This window comes from Alligator mississippiensis, chromosome 1 (genome assembly GCF_030867095.1).
Source record: "Alligator mississippiensis isolate rAllMis1 chromosome 1, rAllMis1, whole genome shotgun sequence".
NCBI classification, from domain to species: Eukaryota; Metazoa; Chordata; order Crocodylia; family Alligatoridae; genus Alligator; species Alligator mississippiensis.
In genome coordinates this window covers 362664615-362678587 of record NC_081824.1, presented here as the reverse complement: position 1 = coordinate 362678587, position 13973 = coordinate 362664615, and the positions used below count along the sequence as shown (strand labels likewise).

Below are 13973 nucleotides of genomic sequence, written 5' to 3'. Positions count from 1 at the left end.
TACAATGACTTTCTTTCATTAATGAACTGGCCTGAATCTGGTTTTATGAAAGAGTCTGTATTCTACTAATAGCATCCTGGGTCTTTTTAGTCACCAGACAATCTTAGCTTTAACAAAGCATTATGCATCATAAGACATGGTAGATAACCAAAAAAGGATATTCACCATATTGTCATGTAAATATCTCAACATCATACACACTAAGCATATCTTATCCTCTACAATATGACTACATAGTCAATATCTCAAGAAGAAAAATATTTCCAATCACTGTGTATTGAAATAGTGCATAAGTAATGTATTATATTTTATGTTTCTGTAGTGACTCCTTGAGTTTGTTGCAAGAGTTAGTATTCTGTTTAAAAGTAGTTAGTATGAGTAGTTAATGCATAAGTGTTTTCTTGTGAATGGATGTAAGCACTGAAACAAAGCTGAATGGCTCTTATATCCCCATGGCAACACAGATGACAATTTAAGGAATGCCACTGATATGGATTAATTTCAGATATTTTTTTTTCCTTGTACAGATAAGCATTTCTCCTATATTTTGAGAAAAGCATAAAACAGATTCTCAGCAAAAATAAGAGCACTTCAAAACTTGGAGAAATCCTGAGAACTCCCTGGCTTAGTATCATTTTCATGTTAAGAATAACATTATTTCATCAGTTTGGAGTTACTTATTCTTTGGGCCAAATACACTGAAAGACTTTGTGATGTGGATTAAAAGGAACAAGCTAATTACTAGTTTTACAGCAACAAAGAACTAGGAGCTTCAAGAAATCAGCACCTTCCAAATACTAGCCACCCACTTCAACAGTCTAAGCCTCACTCTCAAGATTTTCTTTCTGACATCATTTTGTCAATCGGATTTGAAATTTAAATTAAGCAATGTTGGCAACCCATGCTCAAGGAAAGACTATGGAAAAAAAGATTTTTTAACAAATTTGTTGCAGCATATTCAATGATTATACTTTTTACTTCCCAAAAATTGATGGGGGGGAAAAATGAAATAAAATATTTTCAAATATGTACTCACTGATTGGCAACTTCAGCTAGCCAACTACTTGCTGACCTCTATTTATTCAAAATCATTCTTAAGTTTCCTAAGTTCCTAAATTTCCCAGGAAGAATATGCTCTAATAGTAATGTTTAAATTATAATTGATAATTCTTGAAAGAGAAACATACTGGTTTGTTAATCCACAGGATATCTGCGTTGTCAGACAAAGATTCATCAGGGCCAAAGTCTGTAACTGGCTGGGCTTCTACCCTCGAGCTTTGTTTCCGTTTGAGCATCCTGGAGTTAACTTTGATGAACTATAATGGTGAAACCCCCTTGAAAAAAGAAAAAGGGGCATCAACCTATTAAACAAAACATAAAACATGTTTAAAAGACTTTTGGAAAAGCTTTGTAAACGTATAACAAGTATCATTATGCCAGGTCTCTCTTGTATCCATTGATTAACAGATTGTCTCCCTTATTAAAACACTGTGGAAAACAACGTAAGTGAATCACATTGGATTAAAAAAGCTTACAAATAAGTATGTGTCTAAAATATTTATAAAAATCTAGCAAAGCAGATAGATTATTATCAGTTGTGCCCTTGTAATGAAAAGGAGAATACTGTCCCATGGATAAACTTAAGCAAAGGTTGTCTGTGTGTACTTGACAGGGCACCAATGAATGTAATGGCACCAGTCTTTAGACTTTGTCAGAGTAGGCCCATTCAGAACCCCTCCTCTCAGGGGAGCAGACACACACACATTTCAAAAACTGAAGGGATGTGAAATACCTCACATGAGTTGGGGCCGAGATGGAATTCTCAGAAGCCTTCTTCAGCCCCACCCCTCCAACACAACAAATACATAGATGCCCACAGAGCTGGATAAGTCCAGGAGATGAAGAAGTTCCACCATCCCAAGGGATGGCATAGCTTGTACAATGGGGATTCAGGGGAGGAACTGTCTTCCTGGGACAGAACCCCACCCTGCATGCATAGGCTCATACCTTTTCTTCACTAGCAAGATCATTACTCCACATCCAAATATTACATATGCCTCTATGTATTCCTTCACAGGATCCCATTTCTCAGTGGGCAAGTCTACAATGTGTCCCTACAGTGCCCACTCACATAAGCCATGCCTGAAAATATGGAGTGGCTTCAACCACCAGGGACAGCCACTGGAGCTGTTCTCACAACTTCTGCTCCAACATGCTTCCATGGAGCCAGAGAGACATGCAGATGACTTTCACTGCTGCGTTTCCAGGTTTGATACGAGTGAGACCAATTGAGTGAGGTCTGCTTGACAGCACTCCTCCCTAGGAGGTGCCATGGACTTGGCATAGACATACCCTATCACATCAAGCATATGCTGCTTGTCTTAATCTTCAAACACCTGTAAAGTGTATACTGACATGACCTGTCAGCAGTCATTCAATATCAAGCAGTCCACCAATGATATCACTCTCCATCATCCACTTCTAAGATTTTTCAAATGAGCACGTCCATGCTTTATCCTATGCTGTCCTGTGTACATATAAAGTTCTCCCTGTCAACTTCCACAAAGCTCTTTCTGTCTTCCCTCATACCTCTGTTCTTCATTTGTTTTCTTCTTTCTGGTCCTTACCTCCTATTTTGATACTGTTTCCTTTACCTCCTTTCTGCTCCTGCCTTCTCCTACTGACCCACTTCCTAATTTTCCCACTTACTAAGTGTAACATAAACCAAAACACAATAGGGAATCCTCAAAGCCTCATGGTTGTCATGACAGGTTTTGATGTCATGAAGCTTCACACCAATCTGGTGATGACAGCATGCAAGACTGAGAAAAAATTAACTGAAAGGGAAGCACTCTCAGTAGGAAACTTCTGGAGATCCTAAGATCTCTGCAGAAGAAAAAAAAATCCACATTATAAAATATGCTTACTTAATCAGTTCTTTGATCATATTATTTTAAAATAAAAAACAGTAATTATCATGTTAATACTGTTGACCCATTCCAGTCATAATTGAGTTACTGTCTTTGATCAACAGTAAAGAAAATAAATTACAATAGATTAGCAGAGCAAAGTCCATAAAGTTATTATGGGAAATATATTCAGGAACTGTGCATTGACTGGTGAACTACTACTGATGTTGTTTTAGAAATGTTACTGTTAAATAACAAGTTGTGTGTGGTTTGGGGCAGAAGATGAATTAAAGTTCTAGTTTGTCAGTTGGTTATCATACATATTTCTGTATTACCCTTCTTTCAGCAGTACTTCTTTATATGTTTATTGAGTATGAAGATAAGCACACTGCTAATAATGAGATTCTTATCAATCTGCTTGTCCACTACAGCATGCATTCTTTCTGGACTAACTGGAACATATACACGGTCATGAACTGTAAATGCCAAGAATGGTTTGGATTCATCAAGCTCATCAAGTAGAAGCCAAATGCCATAGGTAAACAGATCAGGCATAGTGCTTAACAGAATCATAGAAAATTAGACCTCAGGAATTCATCTAGTTCAACCCCCTGCTCAAAGCAGGACCATCACCAACCACATAATTCCAGGCAAGGCTTTGTCTAGGCTGGCCTTAAAAACCTCCAGGGATGGAGATTGCACAATATCTCTGGGTAACCTGCTCTAGTGCTTAACTATTCTCCCAGTGAGAAAGTTTTTCCCAATATCTAACCTAAACTTCCAGGGGTGCTACTTGAGACCATTAGTCCTTGTTCTGTTATCTGCCACCACCGAGAACAGTCTAGCTCCATCTTCTTTGGAATCAACCTTCAGGCTACTAAATCCCCCCTCTGTCTTCTCTTCTCCAAACTAAATAAGCCCAGTTCCCTCAGCATATCCTTGTAAGTCATGTGTCCCAGGACCCTAACCATTTTCATTGCCCTAGGCTTGACTCACTCCAATTTGTCCACATCCTTTCAATAGCACTGGCCCAAACTGGACATAGTACTCCAGATGCGGCCTCCTACTAATGGAGCCCAGTATGCCATTATAGCCTTCTTCACAACAAGGGCACACTGTTGGCTCATATCCAGCTTGTTGTCCACTGTAATCCCCAGGTCCTTTTCTGCAGAGCTACTGCTTAGCCATTTCGTCTCCAGCTTGCATAAGTGCATGGCTTTGTACATTTCCTTACTGACCCTCATGAAAATCCTTTAGCTCCAGTCCCCCAATCTCTTGAGGTCTCTCCGAATCCTAGCTCTCCAAAATATCCACTACTATCTATAGTTTGGTGTCATCTGCAAACTTGCTAAAGGTACACTCCATCCCATCTTCCTGGTTGTTGATGAAGACCAAAACTGGCCCCAAGACCAATGCCTGGGGAACTCCATTAGATACTGTCAACTAGACAATGAGCCCTATGATCCAACTGGTTTTCTATCCTCCTTACAGTCCATTCTTGCTTCCTCTTACTTCTAAACTAGGGCAAATGAATAAGCAAAGCAGAGAGTAGAAAGAAAAGAACTATATATAAAATAGAAGGATAAATTTGCTTATTTTACAGATGTGAAATGAACAGGATATCTTTTTTTAGGAACGGCCAGTAAGCTAAGATCACAAAGCCAAGACAACCCTAAAATGAGTTTTAGAATGACTTAATGAGATTTTTTGCAACCCCCTTAGTCTATGAACTTCTGTTTTCTTGTTGGTTTTTAAACAAGGAAAAAATGAAGCAAATGTCATACTCTGCTGAATGTGAAGAAATTATACTAAGTGTAACCCCTGAACACAATTTTTCTGAAATTCTGATCCCAATTCTAACCATGTCCTTTCCTTACTCACAAACTAAAATGAACACAGGATATTTCTAACTCTGAAGCTTTTAAAAAAAATGGGGTATACCTACACTCTGGATGAAAAACTGGCATTGATAAGGAGAACATTGCTGTCTCTGGCTATGCTCATTTCATATTTCTTTTGGTTCTGCTGGGGGGGGTTTCTGTAGAACAATATCAGCCATAAAAATTCATAGTACTTGTGTAGGTTGCTGCTTTCCTGTGTAGCAATGTGTTGTTTTAGCTTTTGATTTTAAATATCTCCTTTTGTTTTATTTTTAGATGCAAATACAAGCCAAAGGAAAAAACAAGAGAACAAGTTAAAAAAAATGTTCAGGCAAGAAGCCCACTGGATGCATTAGGTCAGTCTGTTCTCTTTTTCTATGAGAGCCAGCAGGTATGTTCAATCAAAGAAAATTAAAATCACAACAAGACAATTTCAAAACCACATCTGAACAGAACTTCAGGAAAATAGGCTGATTTACCACCATTAAAACAGATCTGTAGTATCCACTGAAATGAAACAGGGTAACACTGGTATAATAAATGGTGTAACAAAGAAGTCAGTTAGACCCCAAGTGCCCAAAGAGGATAATGAAAAGAAGGCACAATTCCAGTGTGCGCCATCTGCTACTGACCTTAAGACTTCTTGTCTGATGGAAGTCTTCACTATCCAAAAAGAGAGAAGAATAAATGAAAAGCAAGTGATTGATCCAATGTAAGGTACAGTCTGGGAAACCCATGGTTTGTCTCATACAGGGTCTGTTGTTAGTTTGCAGTAAATAAGATAATTGCATTACGGCAATTTCTGCAACAAAACATACACAAGCTCCTAGGGAATACACTAATAAAGAATGAAGTCACAAATGATTATTGATAACTAGAAGGATTTCTTTTTTACTTAACTTGGTGTGATTTACACTGAAAGAGAAAAATCAGGCAAAAGACTCCATAAAATTATAGGAGTTTATAAATCCTGAAATTTTATTTTAAAAAATTAATAAACCCCCATAGGAGGAAAATGAAGACAATACCCAAAAGATGGCACTTCACCTCCCACTGGGATTAAAACCAGCAGTTCTAAAGATTACTGACACTAGTTCCCTGTACTCTGTTAACCCTGTAAACAGGAAAAGAGGAACAAAAGACTCAAGTTACCAGTGGGAGGAACATGCCATGGGTGGATGAGGGTATGAGCTCACAACTAGGTTCAAACAGAAAATGTTTTCTTTAGATGCCTTTATGGAAACTGTTTTTCCATCCAAAACAAAACTTTAAACAAAACAGTCTCTTCTTTCCTCCTCTCTTTTTCAACATAATCAGTAAAATAAGAGAGGTCATTAGCCATATTAGTCTGAAGTCAGGCAGAAGGCATGGTAGAGGTGTACCTTAGAGACTAACTAAATCAGAGATGCATAATCTGTCATCAGAGCCGACTCGAGCAGGGTACAGGGCCCAAGGCAAATCAACTCGTATAGGGCCCTGACCCCACACACCCTGGATGTGAAGCAGTCACCATTGGCAGGGGGCAGTAGTGAGTGACTGGACACAAAGCAGCCACTCCTCCCAGCTCTGTGGAGCCCCCCCAACATGCGGGGCCCAGGGCAGTAGCCCTGATTTGCCCTCCCTCCCTCCCCACCCAGGGACAGGCCTGTCTGTCATGATGCTGAAAGCATCTGATGAACTGAGATGGGCCCTTATGAATCTCTGATTTAGTTAATATAGAAAGTATATCTCGACTCTGCCTTCAATCAGTAAACTGCAATTTTTAAATGCAATCAGCTGTTTAGTTTTTGTTCTGAAGTCATTCAAGTTTCCTTCTCCTAATAATTTTTTTTTTCCATTTCCTTTTTCTACATAAGGGAAATAGTCCAAAGGAAAGCTCATAAAACCTACCACAATTAGATTCTCATTTGGTCACCAGTTATACAAAACAGTTGGGCAAGCACTGAGCCTGGCAGCAAATGCTAAGACTTGTAAGCCAAATAACAAGAATCATATTGCAATTTTCAGATTTAGGGAGGTTCCTATTGCTTTAATATTGTCATCATTTTTCAAAGTTGCATAAGAACCGAAAAGGTCTCCTGGGTCTTGCTATGTCAATGGCTTTGGTTCGTATACGTGCATCATTCACGTCCTAAACATACTATTCCTCTTGGGAGAAGTCAGATGTAGCTAGTAGCCAGGATTAAACATAAATGTGACTACAACGGATCTGCCTAGAGAATTATTGCTTACAGAAACTTATCAACAATGCCTTATGACCTCACTTCCCACTTTTTTTACTATATGTCTTGAAATATACAACAGAGATTATTTCAAAATACTATAACATATATTATAAAATATATAATATATATACTTAGAGCATACATGCACATTATGTGCTCTGGTGTCATTGTTTGGATTTTAAACACAATTAGTTTTGGTTTGGTTTAGTCTTCCACCACACTTCCATAATTTTTTTCTTTGAGATAGTGAAAATGGTGATACAGCCTTCCAAAACTGGCTGCCAAAAAATAATATCTACTGAACTTGCTTTTGGGTTCTAAATATCATTTTGGTTCACATACCTTCTATCCTCTGTACACAGGGAAAACTGAGATAGGTTTAGGTTTTGCTCCATGGTAATTTATGGTAAATGCTGAGAAGTGACCGCCCTGTGAGGGTGGGCATCCCATATGGTAATAAAGTGTATCTATGGCTATATAATACAGGCTTAATGGTTAGATTGTGGCAAAGGGGAGAGTTGCATTCTTTTCAAAAGCAGACTTTGCCACCATTTGTTGCCTCAAGATGCAATGGTGATATGCTCTACGTAGGGTTACACCTTAAAACCATCTCGAGAGCAAAACTGGCCCAGAATTCAGTGACTTAATTATTTCTCTAAGAGCATCTGAATACCAGTGGTTTTGCACTTGTCTTGGAAACTTCCTAGTCTCTGGGTTGCATTTAGTGCTTGCTGTAAAGCTGAAAATATCCAAGGACCTCTCTCTCTTTCTACAACCTCAGTTGTGATTACCAAAGATGCTCAAGCTGGATACCCATTTAAAAAAAAGAGAGGAAGTGAAGTCTCTACATCTTACCATGGCCTTTTACCCAAAATACCCTGAATTTGGTAAATTTCTGGGAATGCTGCTAAAGATAATATATTGTGTAGGGTTTATGAAGAGGGCAGGTGTGCTTCCTTGAACACAAAGGGGCAGAAAGAAGTTTTTTGTAGCTAGAGTGCCCATTTCAATGATTATATTAATGCTGTTTTGGGTATGTTGTACTGCTAACTGTGTGTCAGGGTGCTGAAAAGTCTTGCATACACATGCGTTGATTATTCAAATGGAAATAATTTTTTTTTAAAAAGCAAAGGGTGACATTTTCTTTTATCATTGTTATATTTTTGCTACACAGCATTCAACTGTCTTACACCATTTTCCGATTCCAAATTCTTAACCAACCATCATTTCAAGATCTCCCAACCTTAACCACTGAAATCTTGGGGGCTGGACCCTGCAAACGCCATATGTCCTGGGAGGCTGGGGGGGCACAGTGACTACCCGCAGGCGGTGTGGTGCTGTCCGCAGCAGGGGCATGGAGGCAGTGAGCAGGGAGCTCCCGCAGGCAGCCCTGGCAGTGTCAGTGGCAGGCAGGGAGGGGTGGAAAGGGTGGCGAGCACCAAACAGTGGTCAGTGACCACCTGCAGATGCCATCAGTGGTGTTGGCGGGGGGGGGTTGGCAAGCAGTGGCCACTCGCAGGTGCTGCCAGCAGCATTGGCAGCAGTTTTACAGGGGGTGCCCGAGCACCCCCTACATGTTGCCAATGCTGGACCTGATGATCTTAGGAGGTCCCTGGAGAAACAACACTGCTAAACACCAGGCTCATAAGTCCTGCTACTCTCTTGCCACCTGGTCTCCAAGAAATGACACCAGAGCGGGGACCGGCAACCCCCGGCACGCGGGCCACCTTCACACCGGGCCCTGCTCACGCGGGATTCCCGGCCCCGGCCCCGCTGCGAGGCGCCTGCACCCTGGGGGCGGGGAAGGGCCCCAGGCCCGCCGCGGCACTCACCTGCTGCCGGCCCCGGTGCGGGGGACTGGGCTCGCCGGGCTGCGAGGCTCCGCCAGTCCCCGCACCACCGCCGCCTGCCCCGCGTAGCTCAGCCAGCGAAAGCGCGCGGCCTCTTCCGGGGCGGGCTCCGGCTCCGGCTCCGGCTCTGCTGCGTGGGGCGGAGTCTCGCGGCCCCGCCAGTCCCGGGAGCAGCCCGGCGCCGCGCCGCGATTGGCACTGCCGTCATGCCAGTGTCGGGGGTGCTATAGCCCGGCCTCGCCGCTGGCAGCCTGCCTGGGCCGCGTGTGGGCAGGTGCAGCAGGATGCGGGCAGGTGCGCGGAGCGGGGAAAGGGGCAGCGCGACCCCAGCCGTGATGCGACGGGCCCCTCCGTGCCCCCTCAGCCCGCCCGGCGGCCCGAGGGGGCAGGTGTGAGGCCTGCACCCCCGCCCCAGCCGTAGCGCACAGGAGCAGGTGGCTCTGGCTTCGCTGGTGCCGAGTGTAACGGGGTGCGTTATCCCGCTTATTTTGCGTTGTTACATTATTTCGGACCTAGTTTTTGCACTCTCTCAAACCGGTTTGTACTGTTCTGTTTATTTAGCTTTGTTAAACTGACTCGTGTTCAGTTTTTCCCCTCTCTGCACATCAGTCAGCTTATTTTGCTCTGTTAAATCGATTGGTATTCAGCTTTTACTCTCTCTTTCTCAAGCAAGTTCACATTAATCAGTTTATTTTCCTGTGGTATTGATTCAGATTCAGCTTTTTGCACGCTCTGCACATTAACCAGTTTATTTTGCTCTGTTATCTTGATTCATGTTCAGCTTTTGTTTTCTGTCCATATTAACCATCTTCTTTTGCTCTGTTAAGTCACTTCGTATTTAGTTCTCTCTTTAACCGGTTCATGTTTTTCAGGTTTTACTTTGTCAAAACAGTTCATATTCAATTTATTTTGATATCTGCTTTGCACTCCTAGATTTAAACCCTCCATATTGCTCCCTTTTCTGTGTTCTTTTCTGCACTCTGATTGCCTTCTTGGAAATACTTAACAAAATTTACATGCACTTCAAATAATTCAATTCTGATTTTCTGCTTTCTGTTTGCCTATTTACAGTGTTTGTGCTGCCTTTGGTTTGTGTGAACTTAAGGACATTCTAGAGTTAGAAGGCCTGTAAATATATAACTATGGATAGTAAAAAAACAAAGTTAGATATTTGAAAGTTTCAAAGCCAGCATGGAGAGAATTGTATGGTTTTGTGCAGTAAGGGGATGGCGGTGTCTGTAGTCTGTGCAGTGAAAGCATGGTATCTCGTACTTCCGATGTCCAGCACCGTTTCACAACCAAAGACAAAGCCAAATTTACTGGAGTCAAGAAAACAGACAAACATGAATCCATTAGAAAAGCTGTTGATTCATTTAAAAAATAGACTGCCATCTTTTCTAATTTTGTAACAAGAAATACTCTTTCCACCTGGTCAAGTTACATTGAAGCTCTAGCTATAGCTCAGAAAGGCAAGTGTTTTACAGATGGAGAATACTTAAAGGATTCTTTCTTAAAATGTGCTGAGGATCTCTTTCAGGATTTTGCGAATATGTAAGAAAGACATCATTTCTTATATTGATGAAATGCCATTGTCATCCAGGACTGTTCAAAGGTGAATAGATGAAATGGCAACTAATGTTAGGGAACAACTGACTCAAGACCTCCATGATTGTGATGTGATGAGCCTTGCTTGCACTGGATGAAAGCACAAATATAAATGATATCACCTGTCTTGCTATAATTGTTCAATTTTTATCCCTGGGGAAGTTTGGGAGGAATTGTTTTCTTTGAGTGCTATGCAGAGCAAAACAAAGGTCAACTTAATGCTGTCAAAGATATTTTCAGACAGCAACAAATTGACCTGCACAAAGTGTTCTCTGTTACCACTGATGGTGCATCTTCTATGGCAGGTAAAACAGCTGGATTTGTAAAGCTTCTGGAAACTGAGATTGAACATCCTCTTATGAGTTTTCATTTTATTTTTCATCAGGGAAGTCTCTGCACTAAGACCTCATCTTCTGATTTAAATGAAATCATAACAATGGTTGTGAAAAATTGTCATCTTTTTGATTGTCCGCTCCTCTTTCACACGCAGAGTCCATGAACTTTTAAATTGTATGGATTCTGCATAAATTAAATTGTATGGAGATTTAATGCTGCACAGTAATGTACACTGGTTGAGTTGAGGTAATGTGCTCAAGCAATTTGTTGCTTGTCTCAAATCCATCATCCTGTTTCTTGAGGAAAGTGGTCAGCAATATGCAGACCTTTCTGATGACCAGGGATCCTGGTTTTCTCTGATTTAAAAAAAAATCCCTATTTTTCAGTTAAAAAAAAGTAACCCCAAATCCACATTTTTTCCGTGATTTAAATGAAACACCACTAATATATATATTAATAGTGGTGTTTTATTTAAATCATGGAAAAATGTGGATTTGGGATTACTTTTTTTTTTTTTTAATGAAATTTGGGAATTTGTTTTAAATCCGAGAAAACCAGGATCCCTGCTGATGACAGATTGCTAACAAAACTGATATTTTTGAGAGACATCAAATACCATTTAAATGATTTTAATACTAGGTTACAAGGAACACAGAAAACCATCCTTCAGCTGTCTGAAGCCTGGAAAGCTTTCTTTGGTAAGTTGTCTGTTTTGAGACAAGATACTGAAATGCCCGCCTTTCATTACTTCCCCAGTCTGAAAATCCATTCCGAGCAGCATCAATGAATAATAGGGATATATGCAACTACATAGGACAGCTGGAAGATGAGTTCACAAGACTATTCCAAGACCTTTGCAACAGAGGACCCATGTTTTCATTTCTTGTGAACCTGAACAGTACTAGGGAAAGTGATATAGAACTGCAGTACTTCCAGTGGATGAACACTGAAGGATTTGAATTGGAACTGTTTAACTTTCAAAACTCGTGCATCTGGGTATCCAAGTTCAAATCACTGTGAGGTGAACTTGAGAATGAAGGGGATTGGCAACTCAAGACTACAGGATGTTAGTCTTCCCTTCCTGAAAAGTATGCCTGCGTGAAAAAAGTAGCTTTTGCCTTGCTGTCTGTCTTTGGATCTACTTATCACTCTGAACAAGTGAAATGAAAACCATACTCAGTCCTGTGAGAAACCATCTGATGACAACCAGATACCAGCCTAACATCACCAAACTCAGCTGTCAGAAGCAGGACCAAGGCAGCCACTAAGAAAAGATCTTTTACTTGAGAGTATTTTTGCTTGCTTATGGCAGTGAATACAGAACATCTATTTTAAGGAATTAAGTAAGCGTATCCTTAAAGAACCAACATCTTCCATGGCAACATCTCTTTGGAAAGGTATGGGCATGGTGTAGGGGTGGAGGAGCCACGCAAAGACCCAGGATGTGATTGATATTCCAAGCCTCCCTGTGAAGACCAAGAATCAGGTGCCATCCCCTGTCTCTCTCCTTTCTACTTACTACTTAAGGACAAGGTGTGGTGGGTGATCAAAGAAAAGACAGAAGTAGGGTACATAAGAGTAGGGTAGGACCCTGTGACCAAAGGCCTACTCTGCCCCCTGCTACAATATCACCAGGTGGTTAGTGCTTTTCTCTTCTCTTTTTTTTGCTTTCTCTGTCATTACAACATGCTTAAAGAATGTACAACAACAAAGGTAGTTTATGAGATTTAATTTATTGTCACCAGGTTTAGAATTTTTAGAAAACCTGGTATTTGTGGAAAAAAACAACCTCTATGATTGTTAACTATATTAATATGCAGTATGTTCTGCCATATACCCCACACCCTGGTTTTGTTTTTCTGGTACTTCAATACCTTACAAGGTAGATATTGCAGTTTTTTTCAGCACCCTGGCCAAAAATGTTGCCTACCCTTGTCTTAGACAAAACTCACTTGTAAGTTGTTGGTGGAATTTCTTCAAGGGAAAAATAAAAAAGTGGAGGGGGAAAGAAACAGATAAGGGGGAAAAAAGATGGAGAAAGAGACAGATTTGAAAACTGAGTGTAATAGAACCAAGATGTGGAGGGAAGTGGGCACGCTAGAAGGGAGGAATAGGCTTCAATCAGACCTAGACAGGTTACAGGGGTGGGCGGATGAGAACAGGATGGGGTTCAACACTGACAAGTGCAAGGTACTGCACCTGGGGGGAAGAACCAGCAGCATACCTACAGGCTGGGGAACTCCCTTCTTGTCAGTGCAGAGGCAGAAAAGGATCTTGGAATCATTACTGATGCCAAAATGAACATGGGCTGACAGTGTGGGGATGCTGTCAGGAAGGTCAACCATACCTTGTCATGTATCCACAGATGCATCTCAAGCAGGTCCAAGGAGGTGTGATCCTCCCCCTCTATACAACAGTGGTCAGGCCACAGCTGGAGTACTGCATCCAGTTCTGGGCACCGCACTTCAGGAGGGATGTGGACAACATGGAGAGAGACCAGAGGAGGGCCACTCGCATGATCAGGGGCCAGCAGGGCAGGCCCTACAAGGAGAGGCTAAGGGACCTGAACCTATTCAGCCTCCACAAGAGAAGGCTGAGGGGGGATCTAGTGGCCTGTTATAAACTAGTCAGAGGAGACCAGCAGGCATTAGGGGAGTCCTTCTTCCCCCGAGCACTCCTAGGAGTGACAAGAAATAACAGTCACAAGCTGACAGGCTAGACATCAGGAGGCGCTACTTCACTGTCAGAGCAGCTAGGACCTGGAACCAACTTCCTAGCGAAGTGGTGCTGGCTCCTACCCTAGGGGTCTTTAAGAGGAGGCTGGATGAACACCTTGCTGGGGTCATTTGACCCCAGTACTCTTTCCTGCCATGGCAGGGGGTTGGACTTGATGATCTGCTCAGGTCCCTTCCGACCCTACAAACTATGAAACTGTCAACATCAGGCAAGGAGCATTAACTCCCCAGATTAAAAAAAAAAAAAAATCTGTGAGAATTTGGCATTGGAGCTAATTAGAAGACATTTAAAAAGCAAACAAAAAGAAGTTAAACAAAGGAAGCAATGTAAACAAAAAAAGAAAGAAAGAAAATGGAATGGTATTACATTATGCATTAAAGTGCATCTAAATTAAAATCAAAGGTGTGAACTATAAAAATGTATTGAAGCTGA

The 13973-nt window shown here is 41.4% G+C and overlaps 1 protein-coding gene across 5 annotated transcripts in view; it reads right to left on the bottom strand.

Annotated features, from left to right (window-relative positions):
• NALCN (sodium leak channel, non-selective) overlaps window positions 1-8974 on the bottom strand; it is a 505598-nt gene extending 496624 nt beyond the window's left edge. The window contains exons 1-3 of one of the 5 annotated variants that reach the window (XM_019486907.2): window positions 8847-8974; window positions 5422-5591; window positions 1188-1361 (exon numbers count right to left, since the gene is read on the bottom strand). In XM_019486907.2, the coding sequence (XP_019342452.1) occupies window positions 1188-1295 (108 nt within the window). In that variant the 5' untranslated portion in view covers window positions 1296-1361; window positions 5422-5591; window positions 8847-8974. The remainder of the gene's footprint in view (window positions 1-1187; window positions 1362-5421; window positions 5592-8846) is intronic. The other 4 variants (XM_019486906.2, XM_019486908.2, XM_019486909.2 and 1 more) reach the window with 4 other exon arrangements.
• Between the last annotated feature and the right edge of the window lie 4999 nt (window positions 8975-13973).